The sequence below is a fragment of the Labrus mixtus genome, chromosome 23, assembly GCF_963584025.1.
Source record: "Labrus mixtus chromosome 23, fLabMix1.1, whole genome shotgun sequence".
Lineage (NCBI taxonomy): Eukaryota > Metazoa > Chordata > Actinopteri > Labriformes > Labridae > Labrus > Labrus mixtus.
In genome coordinates, this window is record NC_083634.1 from 17,940,422 (window position 1) to 17,964,473 (window position 24,052).

The 24,052-nt window shown below is 41.0% G+C and overlaps 1 protein-coding gene across 1 annotated transcript in view; it reads left to right on the forward strand.

The window, feature by feature from the left end:
* The first annotated feature begins 1,484 nt into the window (after window positions 1-1,484).
* tnfsf10l (TNF superfamily member 10, like) overlaps window positions 1,485-24,052 on the forward strand; it is a 59,844-nt gene continuing 37,276 nt past the window's right edge. Inside the window, exon 1 of the mRNA XM_061031760.1 lies at window positions 1,485-3,101. Coding sequence (XP_060887743.1) covers window positions 2,880-3,101 — 222 coding nt within the window. The 5' untranslated portion in view covers window positions 1,485-2,879. The remainder of the gene's footprint in view (window positions 3,102-24,052) is intronic.

Below are 24,052 nucleotides of genomic sequence, written 5' to 3' on the forward strand. Positions count from 1 at the left end.
TCCATGATAATGGGGGCCGCAGTGACTTCATCCATTAATATTTACAGTCTATGTTCAAAAGTTGTCCTAGGTTGTCAACGTCATCAACACTTCACCAAAATCCATTGGAGTCTTATTTACACACACATGGTTTCCAGTTGTGTCTGTTCTCTATTTAGTGCCATCCTTGCCTAGAAATCTAAAACGGTTTGGATTCTGACAGTTGTTGTCTAATCAATGTGAAGTAACAGAAAAAGGTTCCAAGTAACAGAAAATGCAGCTGAAATACACCTGGGGCCAACTCCAGATGTGAAAACCATCACTTCCACTGACCTGGCCTTGACAGCCCGCAGGTTAAGAAAAAAAATCTGAATTTCTTTCTAATCCCAGGACGTCAGATAAGAACACTTTGTTACAGCACTTTGAGTCATATCTGGATTGTCTCATGGTGTTTTGGAGAGCATTGGGAAAAGTGAAGTGAACCACAAGTTGACGACCTAGGACAACTTTTGAACAAAGATTGTAAATATTAATGAACAAAGCCGGAGTGACGTCAGCCATCTGTTCCTGCAGGGGGCTCGGGAGGCTCATCAGCGTCAGCCACTATGATGGAGATCCTGTCTCAACCTATCTTTCAGTCAACCTAACGACCGGCTGTGAGCTGGAGCTGAGACGAGTTTTAAACCTCTTGACGTACCGTTACATCGCGCCCACCTGTCAATCATGTCAGCTACTCTACGCGCCTAACTAATGGAACTGAGGCGGGCCTCAATCCTCCTGATAAACATCTACAACTGTCACCTGGATCAGCCATTCCCCTAATTATTCATAACTCTTATAGCCTTAATATAATAAAAAAACCACAAACCTTCCCAATGCCCTTCTGCATTGGCTTGATTTTTCAACACCAGAGGTTGTCACTTTGGGTTTAACTTGACCTTGGACCATTTTTTTAAACCACACCTTCATTCAACTGCAGCTTTTGAGAAATGATAAGAATTTGAGCTTCTCTTTGAGTACATACAAATTATTGTATCACAAAGTCAATTTTTCCCACCAAAAACACACCACTATTCTTGGACTAACTCTCATTGCCTTCTACTTCCTTACTACCTTACTCTACCTTAACCCCTCTTAGAGCCTTACTTTGTTTTTCCAAAGTCCAGGCAGGAGAAAAGTCCCTCGAATGGCCCATAGCTGTTTGATTGGCAATGATATAAGCCTGTCCGCCTCCCAGACTGGATAAACAATCCGTGACTGCCGGGCAGTCACGGATTGTTCCTCAGCTGTTTGTGGTGATGGAAAGATATTAAAGGTTGTTGATTACAGATGCCTTGTAGACAGATCATGGGTTTCACAAGATTGACCACATAATTGTTATTTTTTTCCTGTTCTTACAATTTATGTACAAAGAAAGTCAAGATGATAAAAAGCAGATACTGAAAGCTTAGTGTTCAGGTGATTTAAGACCGGAATGGATGGAGGCCTCAGACGGATGCAATATAATTAAAATCCTGCATAAATCTCTAAAATTAAATCTTTGGTCTGTGTTCGAATGTGTCCAGGAACGATTTGGGATGTTTTTTTGGAAACTGAACTAACCATGGCTTCACTTGTTTTCGCTGCGTTTAACTGGAGTGGTGTTGTTTGCTCTCAAACAGAGGAAAACTGTAAAACAGACCACAGGCAAACATACACAGAAACAGCGGGGCGAAGCGGCTCAGAGAACAAAACGAGTAAATCTGAGGGTAAGGAAGGAGATCTTTTATGCCATTATTTTAAGCTACTAATCAGTTTAACTTCCAATCTAGGACAACAAAGACGTCTGCTTGTTTAAAAACCTATCTATAGAATCCCAGAAAGAGGTAGAAATGTTTTTCAGGTTTTATTGCACTAACTACCCCAAATCAATTAATTATTATAGAACACGAAGATAAATATAAAGTAGTCACATTTAAGGTGCTAACATGATTGATTTCTTTGTCGTTTTCTTTGAAAACTGGGCAATTCATGTGTCTTAATAACTGATAAGATTGATTAGGATGGATTCTTTGAGCTTCAGTGCAGTCTTTTTATCCTTGCAAATTCCTGAAATGACAGAAGGAAAATCTACCGCTAGCTTGTCCTGATCCCAAGTCTCTGGACATAGATCAATCAATCTATAAAGACCAACAAACTTTTTCCAACGACCATATATATCGTGTATTGTGAGGGAGATTTAACCTTCAACAAAGGCACTTAAAACATCCAATACTTGCAAAAAGGTTGAAATTGGTATCCATCAAGACGAGGCGTAAACATCTACTTTCTACTCTGCAGTTACAGGGAATAACAAGTTTCTGAAAACAATTGTGCGTTATCATCTGCATCATGTAATACTTTTTTTTCATTAGGTCCTATGGGGATATTGGAATTTTATGTTCGACACTTTTTTATTCTGCTGTTGCAATGCCTGGCACCAGTGTCCCATGCCTAGAAAGCACTGTTGAAACTAAAATAGAGAGGGAGGGAGGATTCCTCCACACACAGCTCCAGGGTGGTGAAAAGGTTAAGCCAGCCCCCTCTCTGCTGCTCCCCCCTCCGGCCTGCAGCTCATCATCAGTCCAGCACTGCTTGCCTTCACAGCAGCAGCTCGTCTTTACGCACAGACGTGGACAGATCCGAACTTTACACTACATTTGGTCGTCTTTCTCCTGTGTCCTTTAACATCTTATACGCTCCAAATGAAAATCAACATTTGCAACAGCGGACGCATGGAGATCTAACTTTGCTCCATTTTCTTTTTCTTTTTTTGTTTTTGTTGCCCAAGTCCGTGGAAGTTGTTGTTGTTGTTGTTACTGTTTTGCTGTTCCCTTGGTTTTTTCATTCTCTTTATGGTCTGCTAATGCGTCGGGAATGCCATGGCCACTCCGAGCGCACAGCAGCAGCACCAGGATTATTACAGATCGGTGAGCAGCGAGTCCACCACGTACATGATGGTCCCGGCCGGCGGACCGAGCGGCACGGCGCGCCGGGAAGCGCCGTCCAAGATGTGGGTGGCGATGGTGGTGATAGTGGTGGTGGTGCTGCAGATCGCCTCCACAACGGGGCTCTTTCTCTACCTGAACATGTCCATATCGCAGGTAAGAGCCGCTTGCACCTACTGTTTTTTTTTTTTGCTGCGCTTTGGTCACCAAGTGGGAACTTTGGAAGAGGCTGCAGACACTTAAGAAATGCATCAGGACAGGCTGCAGTTTCTGCACAAAATTAGTGAATTTCCAAGAAAATCTGGTACTAATTTGAATTCCCCCTAAAATGTTTAGCAGAGTGACTTTTAATGTTGAGTGTTATACATAAAAAAACAAACACATTTTCAAATTCTTCATTTTCAAATTCCCTGCAAGACTATAAGAATGTCATAAAAAATTTTATTGCATTTTTTTCATGGAGATGAAATGAAACTTCAGTTAGGGGGAGTAATTCCTTTCTGGAACAAGTTTGCCGCATTTCGCCCCCGCGTTTGACTCGCCAGGCGCATCGAGAGGAGAACAGCTTTTGCATGACCTGACTTGTTGAAAGTTACAAGCTATCAAGGCCGAGGGCGCGAGCTGTCCACCCAGCAGCGTTTAAACTGCACACGACCCCCCCTCATTAATGGAGCACATGCTGTAACTATTTGTGTGGAAAAGTGTAGTCTTGGGGGTGCAGCAGAGGGGCTGGCTTTTGAGTATGTTGCAGATGTTGTGTGCAGAGGTTATACATGCAGGTCAGTTTTTAGAGCTGTAAGCCATCCCCATAGAGTTTAATCCCCCTTTATCCTTAAGATAACCACAAGCAGGTAGCTTAAAAGGTCTGTAGGTCGTTGCATTTTGGCTGAAGGTGTTTTAATATGTTACATTTCTGAAGCTAAGTTGAGCAGGAGGCCTTTTGCTGCAACATTTGCACAGCTCAGGTTTGATTTCTCACATCAGAAATCAATTAGCAGAGCTGCTGTCACCACTACAGTCAGTGGAAGTGAACACTGACCTGCAGCACCAGTTATGAGTCCAACTGCACAAGTAGTAGACTGTATTCAGCTCTCTTTTTAAAAAAAATTAGATTTCAGTGTCCTCCTTTCTCCGTTGGGGATTTGTTATGAAAGAGCAGCGACCTACATGCCTGATATGATAGATTAGGCACACCCGAGGGTTTAAAGCATGTTAAGGAGAGGTCTACGACGAGATATGCAGCATGTGGTTTCTGATACACAGCGTGGGGAGTTCATACATTGAACCGTTTAACAAATCCGCAGGAAAGAAGTAGGAAACTGGTGTATGGATCACAGCGAGGGTCCAGTTGAAACTGTAACTCCGTCAGAGAGCGCTCCGCAATCTCCACACGAGAGTAAACCTCTGTAAGAACTCGCGGTGGAAAATGTGTCATGCTTTCCGCCTCCTGCTGGGGTGAGAACACACAGGTGTGCTTCAGACAACTTTTTATGCACATGTGTCCTGCACCAGTGCTGTAGATCATCGAAAGGGGGGGGGGGGGGAGCTGATGCTTCAATCCAAAGAGACTCAGGGAAAATAAGTCTGTGGGAGTTTAAAGTGATGGATTCACATTTGTTCACTGAAACAGCGGGGGCCAGGGAGTGAAACATCTCAAGATGAACAGTTGCTTAGCGTAATAGACATGTCACCATCATTTTTTTATAGAGATTTCTTAGGGCTGTCAACATTAGCTAGTTAATTGTGATTAATCAAGGTCTGAAATTAATGCATTCATTAATCGCAAGCTATTTTGTCCCTTTAAGCGCACCGTTGATAAGTCTCCCTATAGTCGCAATGATGGAAAAATTAGGGCTCAGCATATTCACCAGAAGAAATGGAGGTTAACTCTGTACTCAACTGAATACATACCTTAAGCTATACATTATACGACAATAACCCTGCCCTAAATAAGCCCTACATTTCTGATAGAGAGCTTAGTTTGAGTGATGCTAATGGCAACTTCCAAGCTATGGGGGAAAGACTTTGTGGCATGAAGGGATTTCTGAGAAGATTTCTGGTAATAATGCTGTCAGAAATCCTCCTGCTCTCTCCTCATGGTTTATGGACTTCCTTTCATGAGAGGAACTCAATATGAAGGTAAATCTGAATTTGGCCGCGTCTGCTTCCAATCGACTCCACGGCATGAAAGCAGCAATCCTTTTATCAGCAGAGTCAGCTGTAGAAACAGTCCTTACATTCTTTATGTAGAAGTAAATAAGAGACTATACATGTTCTTCACATTAGGGTTCAGTCTGTTTTGTCTGGCACGCTGGAGTTGGCAGGAAGTCACATGCAGGACAGAGAGAGAGGAGACACTGGACAGAGACGAATGAAAAACACGGAGCTATGTATCTTGAATGTGGGGAATCCCCCGGTTCTCATGCGAAGGCCGGCTATTTTTAATCTGGAAACAGGCCCCTCTTTGAAATCGCAGCGCAGTTACACCCCACCAATGCCAGGCTGGTTAAGACAAAAGACGCTGCGAACAATAAAGGTGCAGCACAATGAGGAACGCCCCGGTGTTGCCCCAAAGCTGCAGCACTCACACACAAGCAAACAGATGCGAACAAATATGGAAGCTTCCGGGCCTCACATGCGTGTACGCCCTTTGTTGTACTGCTTGTTGAAGCTCTTTTTACAAACAATACATTTAACACATAAATGTACTGTGGGTTACGGGTAGAGTGGTAAACGTTGGACAGATTAGATTTATGGCTGGTATAAATTTGGTTGAGTCACATATACAAAACATTTTAATCCAATTTCATTTCACTAATTACTTCAGTGATTTTTCAAGGGTTGAAATACTTTACATCTCAGCTGCTCCTGTGCAACGTTAGTGTTTTTGCGACAACTGGCATGTAAGCTAAAGCTAGCATACCTGCGCTAGCATATGCGCACCAAAGTAAATGAGAAGTTTAATGAGCATTAGCTAACGAATGCTAAAATTTGCCATGTGCGTGGTAGTTTCTTGAAAGGGGTTCAGTTTCTTACTATACAGGCGGCTTAACAGTTTGAGTTTAAGTTTGAGGGGCCCCCTGTGAATTTTAGCCTGGGGTTCGAATGAAGCGCCACTGAAAGTCCAACACTGATCAGCATTACAATAGTTTCAGGATGCCTGAGAAGATTGATGGCTCAAAGGTGTGACAGTGGCATTAGTCAGTGTTTCAGCAAATTCTGTGTCTTGGTGGGTTTTTTTTTTTTAGAACATTTGAGGCTTCTAGTGTTATCTGTGTAAGATTGGCATTCCATCCCTTCCACTTCACTGGTCCACTTTATTATTGTTTGGGTTCGCTGATAGGCTCTGACTCACCCAGACATGCAACAATACACCCGGTGTGTGTGTGTGTGTGTGTGTGTGTGTGTGTGTGTGTGTGTGTGTGTGGTCTGATTCACACTGAAGAAGCTCTGGGTGTTTGATTGGGTGTGTGTTAAAGTGTGTGTGGGCCACTTAGTCCCCTAAAAAGTCCAGTTTTTGTCTTCACTGCCTGTCTTTGTCTTTTTTGACAAAAAAGTGTGTTTCTATGTGGACGATCTTGTGCTTTATCTATGTGACCCTCAGATGACCCTTTGCTGAGCAGATGAGGAAAATCTTATTTAAAAAAAAAAATATTGACATTTCTGTGTCCATTTTGAAATATATACTTAAATATATTTTAGGCTTAAAGTTTAATAGGCTTAAAGTTTAGAATCAAGTCAGATTTAGGCTTGCGATGACAAGACTTAGCAGTAAATAGGGTACTCAGGGCCCTATTAGAGGCCCTAACCTCTCTGACAACCACGTAATAACTTTCTAAAGATTACTATCTGGAAGGGTGATTTCACAAGGATGATGGGGACTTCAAGGGATCTACTTGAGAGCTCAGCGGTGAGTTCAACACAGGCAACAATTGTCACTGCCGAGAATGGACAGCTAAGTTTCTGTAGAGGTTCAGGTGTACCTTCAGGGATTTCCCCCATCAACTCAATGAACATACATCAATTACTACACTGAGTTGATCAAACAACTGTTTGCAAAATTCAACCAAATTTTCCTTTTTCCTGCCATTTGAATGTAAAGATTTGACACTTTTCTTTGCGGTGCATTGATAGTGAACACTGGGTTTTGGCTTACTTGACAAACATTGGTAATGGTAAATAATTTGGTAAATAACTTCACATTTGCACAGATGCAGGTGTGCATGGGAGACGTTAGATTGCATTACTCTGATTATGGTGTAATTTGAGATTTAACCATCCACCTGGGAATGGTTTTCCAGCCACAGTTCCACCTTGAAATCCACTCTGCTATTTGATTGTGAAAAATCCAATATTGGTTGGTATCACCGTGTCCTAGTGGTCTAAGGATTTACCGGACTAAATTTTCTCTGAATCAAATTTCAAGCTACTTCCAAATGTGGCTTGGATCCAATTTTCAAAAAAAGATTTTTCAGTCCAGACTATTTTATATGGATATAATCTTGATACGCCAATAACAGACTTAGGCTGACTGTATAAGCATGCCAGTATGCCCGTGAGCCGTACTGTGGGATCCAATCTGGTTCAATTCTTGCGCGCCACCCTCATGCATGTCAACCCCATTCTTTATCCCCATTTATTCCAATATCAACATTAAATACATCAATATGACAGTTGATGGAAAGAAAACAACCAATATATAGCGGCTCCCGCCATAGTGGTGTTTATGTGCTTGGAAAAAAGGTAAAAAAAGAGGAGGGATAGAAAACTGGGACTGGGAATTTGCGAGGGAAAAGCGGACACATTTGGATGCCACAAAGAGAGCTTGAGGTAAGTCATGAGATTGTTAGCATACGCTTTGGTGCTGGTATGATCATGCTGAGTTTCATGCTAACGTGGATCGCAGAAGCTTTTACATATTAAGCTAATTGTCATGATATTTGCCACAAGCTGTCTCTGATCACAAGACCGGGACATCTGTGACCCTCAATCACAGTGCGAAGTAGGACCCCAGTTTTGGAGCCATGACCACAGATATTGTCACGGTTGATCATCTTTAGTCTGGAACAGTACAAAACGGTCTGTACCCGCCTTAAGACATGAAGCACGACAAGGAGACAGGATATTAAATGCAACCAGCTCCCCCACCCTGAATGAAACCAATGGCAGAGTCTTTGCGGTTCTATGGCACAACATCTGAACCGCCGGGCTACATATTGCTTGAATTTCAGAGTTGGCTTCGGCAAGCTTCAGCTGTACTGGTTTGGGACTGACAACGTGTTTCCTCCTGCTTGCATGCTGGAAGATCTGCAGCAACTTCAAGACTATGAAATCAGGTTGAAGACGGTCAGTAAATATCAGTTAATCCCTGATGTACAAAGCTGTTTCTCAGTCCGGCCTCCGTGTGTGGCCACGGCTGTTGTAACCAAGTAATTTCTGACGCAACCCCCTATAGCGCACTATAGAACCGTATGGACCAGTTTTTTCCATTAGTGCATAAATCTGCTTTATATTTACCCAAGAGTTTCACACTAGATCATGTTTTATTGGACGAGGTCAAAGTTCAATTTAACGTAAAAGAGAATCAATGGATAATCAAGCAAGAATGCATGTGACACGTGTGTTTCATATACAGGGGGGGATGGGGTCTCTTAGGTGTGTTTTTCTTTGTGTGTGTGAGGGAGAGAGCGAGAGACTTGTGTTCATCATCAGAGACCGATTTAAAGTCAAATCAAATCCATCAGTCTAAATATTTAGTTTTAATTCAAAGCTATTAATATAAACCTCCCACAGCAGACTCCATGGCCAAAACACACAACTCTACCTCCCTCTCTTTCTTTCTCCAACTCACCTTTTTCCTCTCTCTCTCTCTCTCTCTCTCTCTCGCTCTCTCTCCCCCCTGCAGTCTCTCCGTGTTATGGTTCAAGTCCACATCGAGAATCGGGTTACAAACAGTTTTAGGGCTCCAGGCAGGAGGGGGAAAATTTTTCAGGAGTGACACAAGCAGTATTTCTTTTATGAGGTACAAGTTAAGTGACTCTTTATGTGCGGCAATTTATGTGTGTCTGTGCATCTAAACCAGCCTTGGGCTCGTCTCCACAGTTACATAAGGTGTTTCATAATGTGTTGAACATTATGGACAATAACATACATCCCTTACACAATCTCGTGTGTGAACAAAAGAGTGTTTTTAGTGGGAGGCTACGGCAGCTAAGCTACAAAAAGGACAGATCTAAAAATACTTTTTTACCTACTGCAATTGCACTTTATAACGACTCCCCTTTAAGTAAGGACAGAAGACATTTAAACTTTTAAACTTTAGCCTGAGCTGCATATATCAAACTGTATTGTGGGCTCATGTTTTTTTGTATGGGTGGGATATGTATGTATATATGTGTTGTGTTGTGCGTTTGTATGTATGTATGATGGCTGCTGGAACACCTACATTTCTATCTTATCTTATTTAATCAATGTGCGGGATGCTAAAACAGAACAAGGAAGATGCTTGTTTGTGTACAAAGACATATGTGCTTAATGGAAGATGATTTAAGTGGTATTCGGCCTTGGTTTCTATCTTCATGACCAAATGTGACAAGGCCAGGATGACATGAAACGAGAAATCGTTTGAACTTCCTGAGAAACATCGGCTCTTTTTTCCGTTGAGAATCGATAATTGTTCTCGCATGACCCTTCGGGATTTCGCGTAATTTTTTTCACCAATTTTTGAAGAAACGTCCTGAATTGATTGTCTTTTAAAGAATTCTTGTCGTCTAGTCTGACACAGACGCAGTGTCTTAGCACGAAGCTGCATGCACTGTTTTCATGCCCAGGTCATTTGGATGAAGATGAAAAGGAAAGCAGAAAGAGATTGCCGGAAAGAGAGATGGAGGAAGAGGGAGAGGAGAAAGTGGGCATGACAGTTAAATCAACAAAGTGAGGGGGAAGACAGGAAGACATTATTATTATAATGAACTTGGATAAAAGCTCAGAAATCACTGGATCCTACAACTCCTTGCATATTTTTTTTGTGTATGTGCAAATATTGGAAGGCTATTTGAAGGGGCCAAAGAATAGCAGACGACTTCTCTTGACACATAAATCATTGCATTAAAGGAAGGAGAGAAGCTAAGGAGAAAAGAAAACGAGAGAGTGTTCACATTAGTTCATCTGACAGAAAACAGACGCACAAAGAGCCGCCACACACAGACACACACGACGTCGGCTTAACAGCTTGACACTTGAAAACAGGATATTTGCGTTCCCACGTTGGAATGCTCATTAGGATGTAGCTACAGCTGTGATCTGTGTGTGTGTGTGTGTGTGTGTGTGTGTGTGTGTGTGTGTGTGTGTGTGTGTGTGCCACAGCTGGTGCTGTCTGTGTGTTATCAGTGTGTTTGCAGAGTCAACATGGTCATAAAGGTCTGATAAGGGATGTTCATACGATGTGAGGGAACTGAAACCATAAATAAGCAGGTGATATCAGTGCTGCTGAGCTTTCTGTACACCTGCTAGCATTTCAATTTCTTCAATTAAGTTTTTGCAAATACGTTCAGTTTAGGACCAAAACAGCTACAAACACTCAGTGCAAAACGCCTTACATGCATTTTATAAGTCCAACAATGTCGTCTAACTTGAGATGTCATGAATTAAAAGATGAAAACAAAAGCTGATTTAATAGCCACAATCTGATCGTTATTAACCTGAAATAAAATTGTTGGCACTTGAAGAGAGTCAGATGTATTTAATTATGTGATTTATTAGATTATTGGAGCACATGCATGAACTTGCATTCCCATAAAATAATGCCCGTGTCTGAGCAAAAGTGTTCAGTTTTGGGGCGAATAAATGGCTCCAGAAACGATCTAATAATCTGTGGTGTTACCAGGAAACAGATGTATGAGGGTATAATGTATATAAATTGGAGAGTTGAAGTCCACCTTTACGTTGACCTGCTACAATGAAATGTCCTTCCTCTCATCAATCCATCTTCCCGTATTTCCGACCTGCGCTGTATGGGCCCCATATGGCTCCCATCATATGGAAACCAAATCCTTCCCATTACTTTCTATACATGTATCAAAATGAAAGAGGGATGGAAAAGATGCTGCTTTCCTGTGCTGGAACATGTTCAATCCAACGAGGGCTAAACCTTGAAATTGGCGGGGGATGAGAGGAAAAGATTGAGAAGAAAAAACAATTTGAAAAGGAATGTACGGAAAACGGAGTGTTTTGTGAATAGCAGAAACCATATCCAACGCCTGTAAATGTGACCATTTCCTCCCAGATTATTGACATTTTTGAATCCAAAATGTAAGCTGTATTCAAAACATCTTCAGAATCTGAAACTCTGACCCACACAAACCTAATTTAATAAGTCATTAAAGCACTAAACGTTCCTGCCAACCATTCTGCAAAACATGAAACCATTCAATGCATCATTTTAGGAATAAAATAAATTCTAGAATTAATTTCCCCCTAGGGTCACCACTGGAGAGAAATCGATTTATCAACTATTATAGTCAGTCTTCAGAAGAACTTTTACACTCAAACTCCCAAATAGCCTGTCACTCATGAGGATCTGCTTTTGTTTAACAATACGATGACTCAAGGGGGCTTAGGGAATGTGTAAATATCAATACTCAAAGTATGAACCAAATGATTTACTGGTTTGTTTAAAGAAAATATCCAGATGAGTAAAAAACTGAAACTACAGTTATTGTTTCAGGGTGTGAGGGCAGCCAACACATCGAGTTGCTATTTTCTGCCTCATGTTCCTTTTAAGACATTGCAAAAAGCGGCCATTTTTAAAATTTCCAATGTCTTGCCATGTGCCATGACTGTATTTTGCAGTATGGAGCATAGTGCAAGTGCAGCACAGAGATGAGCGTTGTGGGTAAAGCCGAAAGACTCAACATTCATCTTTGATGGTGAGGTGCATGTCTAAGGCCCTTGAACTTTGGGCACTACTTTCGTCACTGTGTTGAGATTGTGCTTTGCTGTCGGCGTTGTCTTTGTGTTTAGTCTCCAAAAGGAAGGACTCCACTCTTCGGCTCATCTCACGCTGTGTGCTATCGTGTTGACTTTAACAAAATACTGTACTGTCATTGTCAGGAATAATGTTATTTCCTCTGTTTTTTCTACCACCCATTCCTGCTTCCATCTCATTTAGTTTTGTGGTTTGTGGTCATTTTTAGTCTCAATGTAGCCTGTCATGCCATGCCGTTGCTCTTGGTAATCGATTGGTCATTGTAAGCCAATTTGGTAGACGTGGCAAAACCCCTAGGGTATGTAGTATTCATAGTAGTGTTTACATATACTGATTGCAAATTTTGCGGCCATATTGGTGAGTAAAGGGGGAAAGGGTACAAGTTTCTTTGTGGGTTCTTTTCCAGGCGCACACGCTCATGCAGCGACCGATAATTGGTCTTCAGCAACCTTAACCTTCGCCTTAGTTACAGTGTATGTTATCAAATACAATTGTGTCCCATAAATGGTGTGCTCCATAAATGTTGTGCGTTCATGGATCTGTGTGTGTGTGTTATACCTGATTAGCCAATAGTTGCTAGGATGGAAAGTTCTTAGTTGGTCTTTCGCGGTCTATCCCTGGGAATGGGCAGACATCTCTGTCCTGGAACAAGAAGGAGGGCTTGTTAGTGTCAACCAAAAGTCTCTCAAATTATTCCCTCCCTTAAACACACATGCACACAGATTCATTCTCTTTCTCATATCAGCGTTCTGACACTAAGCCCAGTAACAAAAACCCTCCCGTTCCTCTGTCAGCTCTCATTTACGTACCAATTAAACAGCTGGCAAAGTCTTTTCTTCTCGCTTGTCCAATTTCACCAAAATGATCTCGTCTATCTCTCAAACCAAATCTTGTCCTACTTACACAACAGTTTCCTACTCCATTACACTTGGTGTTGGCCGTCCTTTTGTCTGTCTCATGTCCCACTGACTGTGAAGGACACTCTAGTTCTGCCGTTAAACGAAAGTCCATTATCGTAGCTTTTGTAGATGTATAACGCTCTAACATTAACACTGCTGTCTCACTTTTGCAGCGCTTTGAAGACCTCTGGACTGCAGCTAGTGTTTGGCTAACTGTTTCCCTACAAAAAAAACCACCTTGTTAGAAACTTGTAAGGTTTTTGGACATGTCATCCATGAACCAATGAATCAACCACTGAGCATGAATTTGGCTTTGTCAGCAGCTGCTGAATGGAAAACCCAATTTTGAAAAGCATGGGAAAAGAGGTGAAATCATGAACTTGTCAGCCAATAATGGGATTTTATGTTATTCTATCATTATTCGGTTGAAGTTGTCATGTTAACCAAATTGAAATATTATGGCACCATGGTATCGTCATTTAAGCTGTCTGGGAAATTCGACATTGGATGAGCAAACTCTCAAATTGATTACGTTTAAATCGGAAGAAGGACAAGTCGTCGTTTTGAGAGAAGTCTTCCCTTGGCTCTTCTGCGTCTTAAAATCTTAAATGACTGGAATTCAATATCTTCAGTCGAGGTTCTGTTGTTACTTGAAAGGATTTTTATTCTGGTATACCTCTACTTTCCAGCGACATGAGAGAATGGGAATGAAATGCAAACATACTCTACATGTTTGGAAAAGGAGATAAGAATGCAGAGGTCCTGTGTTCCAGAAATAGTTCCTTGGATGGCTTGGCCTCTTGTAGAGAAGATAAAAATCTACACAAATGTTATGAAAACGTGCCAATATAGGGCCTGGTTCCTTAGCTGACTCAAGATTTGAGGCCAACTGAGAAAACAGTCTCAACTGTGAAGTCACAAAGATCATTTTTTAATTCCCCTTCACATCATGTATTTCTCTGATATTTCTTAGAAGGAATGATCTGATACAACCAAGAGCCTGTAGCCCCATCTTCGAATAATATGCTAGTGTCAGTATGCTAGGTCGTCATCCAATAAACATCTCAACAGGGAGCACAATGATGGTGTGGAAGTAAAGGTCAGGGGTCTGCTAATGAGGGTTCATCTTCTGGAGGCCATGAGTGACTCTGGAAAATGTAGTGGCAATCTGTCCGGTAGAGAGGAAATACATTGAAGCAAATAATATTTCTCTTAGAAATTATCAGTATCAAAGAAGCTGTTTGTGTGCTGCTAACTGGAATGTGAAGCTCATTTCTCAGTAATCAATCTAAACCTGTAATCTGCTTTCACTTCAAGGATTTAGAGCCTTGTGATAGCTCACAGAGGTAATGACGGCTCGTGATAACCTTTGACTTTTCAGACAAACAGAGAAAGAAACTCAAGTCTGGTTGACGCCTTGCTTGATAACGTTCATGCATTTGTAGTCAGTGTTATCTGGATATTGCCATATGCGATTAATGTTTAAACATCTCACCACAGTTTACCTTGGTAGATGTTTTTCTAGTGTCAAGGCTAACGTCTATTAAAAATTTGGTTCACAAGTCGACAGTTATCCTCAGACAAGGGTGTTAGAGCAAACCAAATGGAAGTCTGCACAGTTTCACATTTTCTACCAACTGATGGCAGAAATCTGTCAAGATATCATGACATTTGGTTTGACTATTTTGTTGCCAATCTCTGTGTTCCCTTCTGTAGTATAGAGTAGAAGGAATTCAATTACTTGATTAAGATTTCACAGGCATAGCAGGTAATCTCCAAAGTAAGGGCATATTTATTCAATGGCATGGGTTTCATTTCGAAGTTGAGGGAGGGGCAATTGGAACATCTTGCAGTCTTTTCTGCATCAGAAAGAGAAGTCTGCTAATTACATGCTTTTATTGGTGATGGAAATGCTCCTGTGGTCTTTGCCACAATATTTATAGATTGCACATTTCAAAGTTAAGGGGGGGAGGGGGCAAACATTTTATTGCCTTTAAAGTTGGAAATTCTGCACAATACCATAAAGTAGTACTAATTGCATGTCTGTTTTTTGTGGTAGGAATGCTTTGTTCTAAATAATGTGGGTGTCTTTATACCCTGCTTTGGCCAAATCTATGTCAAAGTGTATACAGTATGTGGACGAATATATGGAGAGTTCATTTGCAAAAACTGATAAACGCCATTCTGGAAAAAGCCCTGTGTTTGAGAGATATTCAATTCTTTGTAAGTACAGTTTTTCTGTAGAGGATGTGGGTCATTTTGAAGGTTTGATTCTGCTTTTATTGCACCATAGCTGTACACAATACTTCTATAGTCTATAGTTTTATCTATAGTATCAAAGCATTATACTGAAGAACAATTAAGTCTTGTGGGAAATATATTTCCCACCAAGTGAATGTTAGTTTCTTTCTGATATAAAACTTCCCTGTGCAACTATGTAAGAGTTGCAGTTCCAGTTTGAGGCAGACTTTTCAAAAGTATTTTCCTTCAAACTCATGACAAGGACACACACAAATAAGACAGACTTGTGTCTTGTATAAGAAAAAGTGTGGAGAGAGCATTCCCTGAAGTCAACAGTGTGTTTATTGTCGTAGCTTGTGACACCGTCAGTTACTCATCTGCCAGAACAGGAGCTAAGAGCTGGGCTGCTTGTTTATATGGAACCATGTCGGGCGTAATTTGAAGCAAATATGCTCTGGTTTTCAATTTGGCATATTGAGTCCCCATCTTTTTCAGCCCTTTTCCTTTAACAATAACCCTAAAAATAGCCCTAACCTTTTTTTTCTCCTTTTTTAAAAGATGTATTGTAGGCCTTTTTGCCTTTATGTAGACAGCACAGTGGATAGAGTCGGAAATCAGAGAGAGAATAGAGAATGACAAGAAACCTCCGTAAATGGGGCGCCACCTAACCATAACCTTTTCTTTAAAACAACCTCTTCAGCTAATCAAACTGCCCTTATTCCCTCTACTGTTCGGTCTTGTGTGGACCCCACCAGAAAAAACACATATCAACTTCATGTTATGCCACTATGACAACACTTCTGAAGGCCTCTCCTGAGTCATACTTGCTCACCACCTCCTCGTGCAAAAACACTTGCCCACCCAGGCTGGACCTGCCCACCCACAGCCAGTCACCCAAAGGACCCCACATCAGCAAACTGACCAGAACTTCATTTATCACCTTCCTTTTGTTTCCTTTGGTCTTTCATTAACTGTACTTTGATTACATTTCTATCATTTTCTCAGCTGTAATTTCCCACAATGCAACCTTTAATGTCATCCTCCAGATGTGGAAAATGTAATCATGAATTCTGGGTAAATGATATGAATTATACAAAATAAAATGTCACCAGTCGTTGGTGACATTTCCCAAGTAGAAGCAAATACACTCTCCAATGGATGACGGGTGTAAAGACAAATCTTTTCTTCCCATCTGGGTGGACATGTTCCTTTTTACAAGGAATTTCAAATATGTAGGTATTCACTTGGCCCCTTCTTTCTCCATTATGTATATTTTAATTTCAAGAAGTTGCTCTGGTTTTCTTGCTTGTTTTGAAATTCTGGTGGGGTAATTGAGGAAAACTTCCTGCTGGTAAACTTGTAAATGATTGACCAATCTGATTACACCACCAGTTTTGCCTCCTTTGGCACCTGGCTGTCTTATCATTGGGCTTCCATAGAAGCTCCAGAGTCTGAGCTCAGCCCGTTTGTCTTCCTTGTAAATCTCTCTCTCTCTCACATCAGCTCCGTCGCCCCGGGCGATCGCGTCGGTATGTGCGCACAGGTGACTGAGACAAACTGGAAAGTCCTGACCTCTTCTTGCTATTCTCATTACCTCTGTCATCCTCCCTCTTTTTCTTTTCCTCTTCCCCGTTCCAAGCCACATGACGAGAACCAGAAACTTAACCCTTGGAGCTGGAGCGAAAGCTTATGGTGACTTAATTTCTCAATGCCTCCAGCTTAGATAACACAGCCAACACTCCCATAAACAAAACCCAATAAACTCTGGGATACCAACAAAGAGACTTTATCCTAAGTAATCTTAACAGCTCTTTCATACCTAAACAGAAACACTCCCAATTGTTTTAAGGCTCAAGGAAGTTAGAGAGAAAGAAAGAAATGACCGGAATATCAGAAGGCAGGTCCACCCTGCTTTTGTGTGTCTTTAAACTTTATTTAAACTGGATGCGATCCAAATGAGCAGGCTTGACAAAGAGAGGTCAGAGTTCCACCCGCCATGGCTGGGAGTGGTTTTCTGCAGACCTGCTGTGGGGTTGTGGACACAATCATCAATCGCAAACTGTTGCACGAATGCATGCACGCACTCTTACGAACACGCGGCGGTGAATATGTTTTTCATTGAAGCTCAGAAGTCAAAGAGTAACCAGTTAGTTCCAAAAAAAAGCATCCAGGAAACAATCACTAACTACATTCCTCAGCACAAAAAAGAGCTGGTTTACACGCACGCACACAAACAAACAAACACACAAATACACACAATGGAAGTAACCACACGCAAATAATGTCATTAATGTCTCCAAACCAAAGCAGACTATCTCCTGGGCTGACTTCAATCAGAGCAGCATGTGTTGACCAAATGTGGAAGAAGAATCACTACCTGAAACTCATTATCGACTTGTTTGTTTTGTGTGTACAACCCCGTTTGTTTGTTGTGATTCAAATCCCCGAAAGTGAAACCCTAGGAGGCCAGAAATCACAGCAAGTCAAACTGTAAACTTCTGGCTTTTTCACACTTCAGTTTGTTGAATACTGTTGCCTCTCATTGTGGAAACTGATTATTTTTCTTCATGACCCCAGTTTGTATGCACGGTGATAGGATTTGAGTGAAATTCTATGTGCATGGTTGGTGTCTTTAGCTTATGCATGTTCATTAATCTACACCGATACTCAGTGGAGAAACTTCAGTATCTGCTGAAACTGAAGTACCCCTTCAGTACTAGGTGGAAAAAATCATACCTATTACTGTTGGAAAAACAGTTATTGTTCACATTTTGCAAGCATTAACAATCATTGACCTCTACGCTGAGCCCACAAAAATGTTGTTTCTTGTCATTACAGAATAACTAACCTGAAACAGGTTGATTTTTTGATGGGCTAATAAGCTAAAGCATTGGATAAGTGCACCAACAGGCCTAACCCTAACCGTCTTATATTTTCATCACAATAAGGGGGCTAGGACCTTAAAATAATAAAGCCAAGGTCACGTAGGAAATAACCAGAGCCTGTGCACCTAATGCTCCAAGCATTAACCTCGTCCCAAACCTAACCCTAACCCTGACGGCCAATTCAAAATAAAAGCCTTGGGATTGTTATTATTAAATGTAAAATAATGTAGGTTTAACTGCCCTATTTGTAATATATATTGTGATACTGTTAGCTAGAGCATTTTTATTGCTATATCCAAGTACATTTGAAACAAAACTACCATAGTATGTTGTAAATACCCCCATCTGCAATCAGTCATTTGTTTGTCAGAGTGTTACATTCTACATCAGGGCACTACTTTTTTCATCGCATAAAAAAAAAAAACATATTTGTCGTCATCAGTAAAAAAAAAATAATTGCACGTAATCTCAAAATTAAAAAGTTGACATGTCGTTATTGAGAATCTCTAAAGTATCCCAAAGAAAATAAATCGCAACGCTCAAGTCAACTTGTTTTGAGGTCTTAGCATACAAAATAAATTATTTGTCAAGCACTTCCATTTTCAAGGAAATGTCTTGATTATAATTCTCTTTCATTTCTCAACACTTTCCCCAACATCAACAAGTTTAAACAAGTCACTCAACACCTCGGGCTGCAGCTGCAAACACTACTGAAATGTGCTGACTGACATATGGAGGCTTTGTCCCTTTTACTGTCTGTCTGCTGTGCACATGCAGCTTTATCACGCTCACATGATTTATTTCAGAGACTTTTGAAGTTCTATAGGATAGTAGAAAGATCCCGGAGCAAGGTTGAACAGGGACACATTCTTTTCTTTGTGTGTTGACTGAAATTGCAGCTCCCTCCTCATTTTCAAACTACCTTAAAAGCCGCAATCAGAGAAGTTCTCAGAAGGTTTCTTGCGGACTATCGGCTAAATACGTGCTCATTAATGTGGGAAAATGGTAGTTCAAATGGAATCATTCAGAGTAAGGTCATTTAGAGAAAGAAAGTGCTTCAGATTTGTTGGCGATCACGATATCTCTTATCGGTTTTGTCTTAAAGTTTTCACATGAAACTGGAAGGATGACAAAACATTTTTTGTTGATGTTTTCTCTCTGTTTCACTTTGGGAGTCGACTAAAAGCCTGAAGTGTGACGTTAAATAACAATCCTCCCCTACCTTAGCTCATGAGTCAGGTTGTTGTTATTCTGTCAGCTTCACTTTCTATTTTAAGTCATCGGAAGTTTTTTTAAAAGAAGAGTTATGACCTCGACAAAAACAAACCAAACTCTGCATTTTAAGGCACCTGCTGCTGTTATCTTTCTCAAAGACCAAACACACATTCCCAGAAGGATGACTGGCGTTTCGAGGACAGACAAGAGAGCCATTGAGGTATGGGAAGAAGGAAGGTACGGTGCGGAAGTTGAGGATCCTTTTTGTTGGTTTTTAATCAGCTTAAGGCTGGGGCCGGGACTTCCTCATGAGGATACATTTCAAAGCTGGTTTATTAATTCCTGTCTCATATTTTTTTTTATAAAATAAGCTTTACTTAAGGTTTCAAGTCACAGGGTCTAATTGAAGGCCTTCACTGATCCCACAACTCTCCATTCCATCTCAAAAGTTCTGACATTTAGGACATTTTTAACAAAAACAGAATGTGATGATTTTCAAAAAATCCCAGTTGAGTGACCATCTTGTCTTCCTTATCTTTTCCCACAATTGTTGATAACTGCATTTGAAGGATCAACCCAATAAATGTGTATATCTATCTACAGATCAAACATAGATCTAAGAAAGATATCGGTGGATATATTGGGATCCGATTTTCTTTTCTCCCCAATATCGGTATCGGCCCCAAAAATCCCATATCGGTCAGGCACTAATTGGAGCATTATGAAGCGTAAAATAGGACAAAGGAGACCCTGAACTGTTGAATAGCTGAAATCCTACATTCGGCAAGAATAGGACATCATTATCATTTCAAAATAAAAGAAACTCAAATGCTTACAGAGGGTTGTTAAAAGAAGGTGCTACTACAGAGAGGTAAACACGACCCTATCCCAACTTTTTCTGAGACGTGTTGCTGGCATTACATTTGAAACTGGCATGTAAGTTTCCAAACATAATAAAGAAAAATCTCAATTCTGTCATTAAATATGTTGTAGTTGCTCTACTTTCAATCAAATACGAGATTTTAATGTTCGACAAATCATCACATTCTGTTTTTATTAGCATTTTATACCACGTCAACACTTTTTATGAAATGAGGCTGCAGTTACGGCCATGCAGTTTCAAATGTCTCAGCATGTGTCTGCACTATGGTTCTTTTCCTCGATCAAACTGATGTTGGCATCTGGGACAAGCCCAGGGCGCATTTGGTTGCATGAACCCATGTTAAAAACGCTGGTTCATGTTCCCCAAACCCTCTTAATGGCTGGGTTTTTGGCTCAGATTTGCTGGTCTGTTTGTGTGCAGGGCTCTGGCACGCTGTTTGCAGTGGAGGGGGGGGGGGGGGGGGGCTCTGTTTTTTCACTGCAGACAAAAACTTGGCATGCGCTGTGAAGTACAAACTCCCTGTTCATAATTGAAATAGCCTCTATTTTCTCCTCATAAATACCTTTGTGTATGGATGGCAATCAAAAATCTCCCTGTGTAGTGAGCGGCCTGATTGCTCCTTAACGTGATGGATGGTCGAGAAAACTGTTGGTCATTAAACGCATAGCAGGGAAGAATCGGACAGCTTTAACGTATAAATCAATGTCTGCACCACCTTGGCTGTGTGCCAGAAACACTGAAGCCTTGAAGGGGTTGATAAAGTGGGAAAGACACACTCAAGCAGCACACACAAGTGTGCATTTACCATAAATACCATAACAAATGCTGAACTTAAAACCAAGAACATAAATGGGCACATGTTGTCAAATAAAAAACGTATATGTACTAATTCTCACCCGAGCCGACAGACCGCACTTAACTACCGGAAGCTGGTACATTCATGCAAAAAAAAAAAAAAATTACATGCAGTTCAGCTTTTTAATGATTGCTTTGGGCCAGCTTTCACAACACAGAGTCAAAGTGCAAATGTCTGAGTTGAGATGAAGAGGCAGACAGGCTCATCTTAACAGTCAGAAATAGATGCCTTGTAAGTGTAACTGGTCATAAATCAGCAGCAAACCCTCCTCATAGTAAATGTACTGGTGTTTATGACTATGTAAAACTTTTTCTAAATCAGTTCAACATGTGTTTTTCTACATTACAATCATCAACATAACTGCTGACACTCCTTGAATGGTTTGGACCCCTTTTTTGGGGGAGGTGTTGGGGCATTAAGACTGGCCCAAACCTTGGCTTCATGTTCATTTAAGCTGAGTTCTACATGGCAGTGGGGCCTACATTTGTATTTATTATCAATTTAAAAAAAAAATGTAATCTCTAAAGCTGCTGTAGTACAAGGATAAAACATGTTCCAACAATGTGAAACAATTTTTACAGCTTTGTCTATCTCCTCGAGACTAGCCACCACTTGTTTCATAACTACCTTTGATAGACCTAGGCCAATAGAAAGCTTAGTGCGTATTAAAATAACATCTGTATCTTAAGTATCCCTACATACCCAATTGTGTACTGATATTCCACAATCCCATACCTATTTTAATGGCAAAGCAAATCAGTAATTTTCTGCAAGTTCTAAAGTCTAGATCAGTCTTTACAAGGAGATATCATAAATTACAAAATCTGTCTGTAATGAATGTGGGACAACATGTGCACAACTAAGTGCCAAGAGACTGCAGATGTAAATTAGCTGTAAGCTAACTCTGGTAGAATGCATCAAATGGCATTGATTAGATAATGGGGTTTTAAAGTGTTCAGGGTTAGGCAAAAATGCTGCCAGTTATGCCTAAGTTTTGTATCAGAAAATTGCTTGTCCTTCAGGTCTTTACACATTTAAGGAATCAATTGGAGTTAAGTTACCTTACAGGTTTCATAGCCTTATTGATAAGTAGCCAATAATTGGGTATCATCTGCATAGCGTCAACCATATATTGAGTTTTTCCAGGTAATATTACCTAGCGGGCGGATATGTTAAGTGAATAGTATTGGTCTAAGCACTGAACCTTGTGGAACTCCATGACAAACTTTTGTGGCTCATAGATTGCCATTTGAAGGCGATACACTTGCTCCCATGTTGCACCTCACGTGCAATGTATAAAGCTCGGATATGTGCTGTCCGGGCCAAGAGGTAAACCTCTTATCAAGGCCATAATGCAATGTGAATTCACACACTGGGTCACAGTGTAAAAAGATGCAGTGTGTAAGTACAAGGGCGTTATGACAGCAGAACTTTGTTATGGCACTTTGCAGAACTGCAATCTTTTTTTGATGTGCTCCTTATTTCTTTCCCGTCACTGTGACTTCGTCTTTGAGCCTGAAGATGTACAGCCAATTTAAATCACCTAAAACCTGCTTGAATGCTTTCCCCCTACGGACACTTAATCTACAGGCTGGGAGTTACACAGCAGGATGTTAATCAACTTGATGAAGCTGGCTCCACCGCATCTTAACATTGTGTGCTTTTACTTCACTCGTGAACTTGTGTATATCCCTGCGACTGTGTTTTGGTGAAGTTATTTATGTTCAGTGCCACTGCTAGCGAGGTCTCAGATGTTATTTCACCCCCACTCTCTGTCTTGTCTACTTTGTCACAAAGCTGAGAAAGTATTCTGAAATTCAGCCAACCCTCTCCCTCTCTTTCCTTTCTGTGTTCCCTATTCGTCCCCCTACACACACATACACACCGGACCTCTGGCCTGCTGGATTTGAGTTACGTGGCCACCTTCTCCTCTTCCTAATCCCTTCAAATGAGAGTTCTGGTCTGCCAAGGATCTCCCAGACCAGCACACACACATACACACAGAAAATTGTGGCCGGGTTTCCAAGTGGCCCTCTGAGATATTCTTTTCAGGGTTTGGTGTCCAGCAAGGGCCAACTATACACACACTCTGCTGCACATACACACTGAGAAGCAGGCCACACACATTAATACATATGTACATGCACGCACTCACACATACTCACGACACTGGGGAGGGAACAGTGAAGCATTGTTCACTGTTTCCTGAGAGAGTCGGCATCAGGATCACAGGAGCTCTGTCAGCCCGGGCCCTTCCTCTCTCCGGAGCCCAGTCATCCAATTCAGTGTGGGGAGCCATGAGAGACCTCATGTCTTCTGGATTAAAAAGAGATTTAAAAAAACAGTGCATAGATCACTTGCAGCGTTTATGATTTTCTAAAAGCAAGCCATGAGGGACAATCCCAGTTTAGCTCTTGCATTTGGAAGACAGTAGTAGGCTATAAATCGTTCAAGTTAAAGTTCCAAGTCCAAAAATAACATCCTGACAGCTTGAGAAATCTTCTCTCTCTCATATATATATATATATAGATAGATAGATAGATGTGTGTGTGTTGGCTTTGTTGGCTTTAACAGTTCCTAGTTTCCATCACCAAACCATCTGGCTAGACTTTCTAATTCTAACCCTCTTAAATCATATCCCCTCTGTATTAAACGACCTGAGCATTACATGCATGTCATCCCAATGAATCAGCTTCTTGAAGAATTGGACTACTTTAGCTAGACTTAGCTGTTTTTCTCTCTTGCTAAATATGTTTACAATTTTAAAAAATGACATAGTTTGTAGTTAACTAAGAAACGATCTGATAGAGCTAATCTAGACCAAAGACTTTATAAGACATGGTCATAGTCTCAGTGACATCATCCATTGGTTTACGAAAACGGTGCTTTGCAGCCCATCGATGACGACCGCCATATTCGAAGTGCTAGCTAACTTTGATCAATCTCGCAACAGGCAGAGACGTGGAGTTGAAGTGGGACTTAAGCCTCCAGGAAAACAGCTACACAGCAAGTAGACACTTGAGGAAGTGCTTTTTTTTTTGCACTTGCGCATTATCTTCATTTTGCAACACTGGAAGTTGCTGCTTGATCTTGACTATCACTACCAAAAATGGTGAAAACAAGCATATAGGTGGTTTGTTCA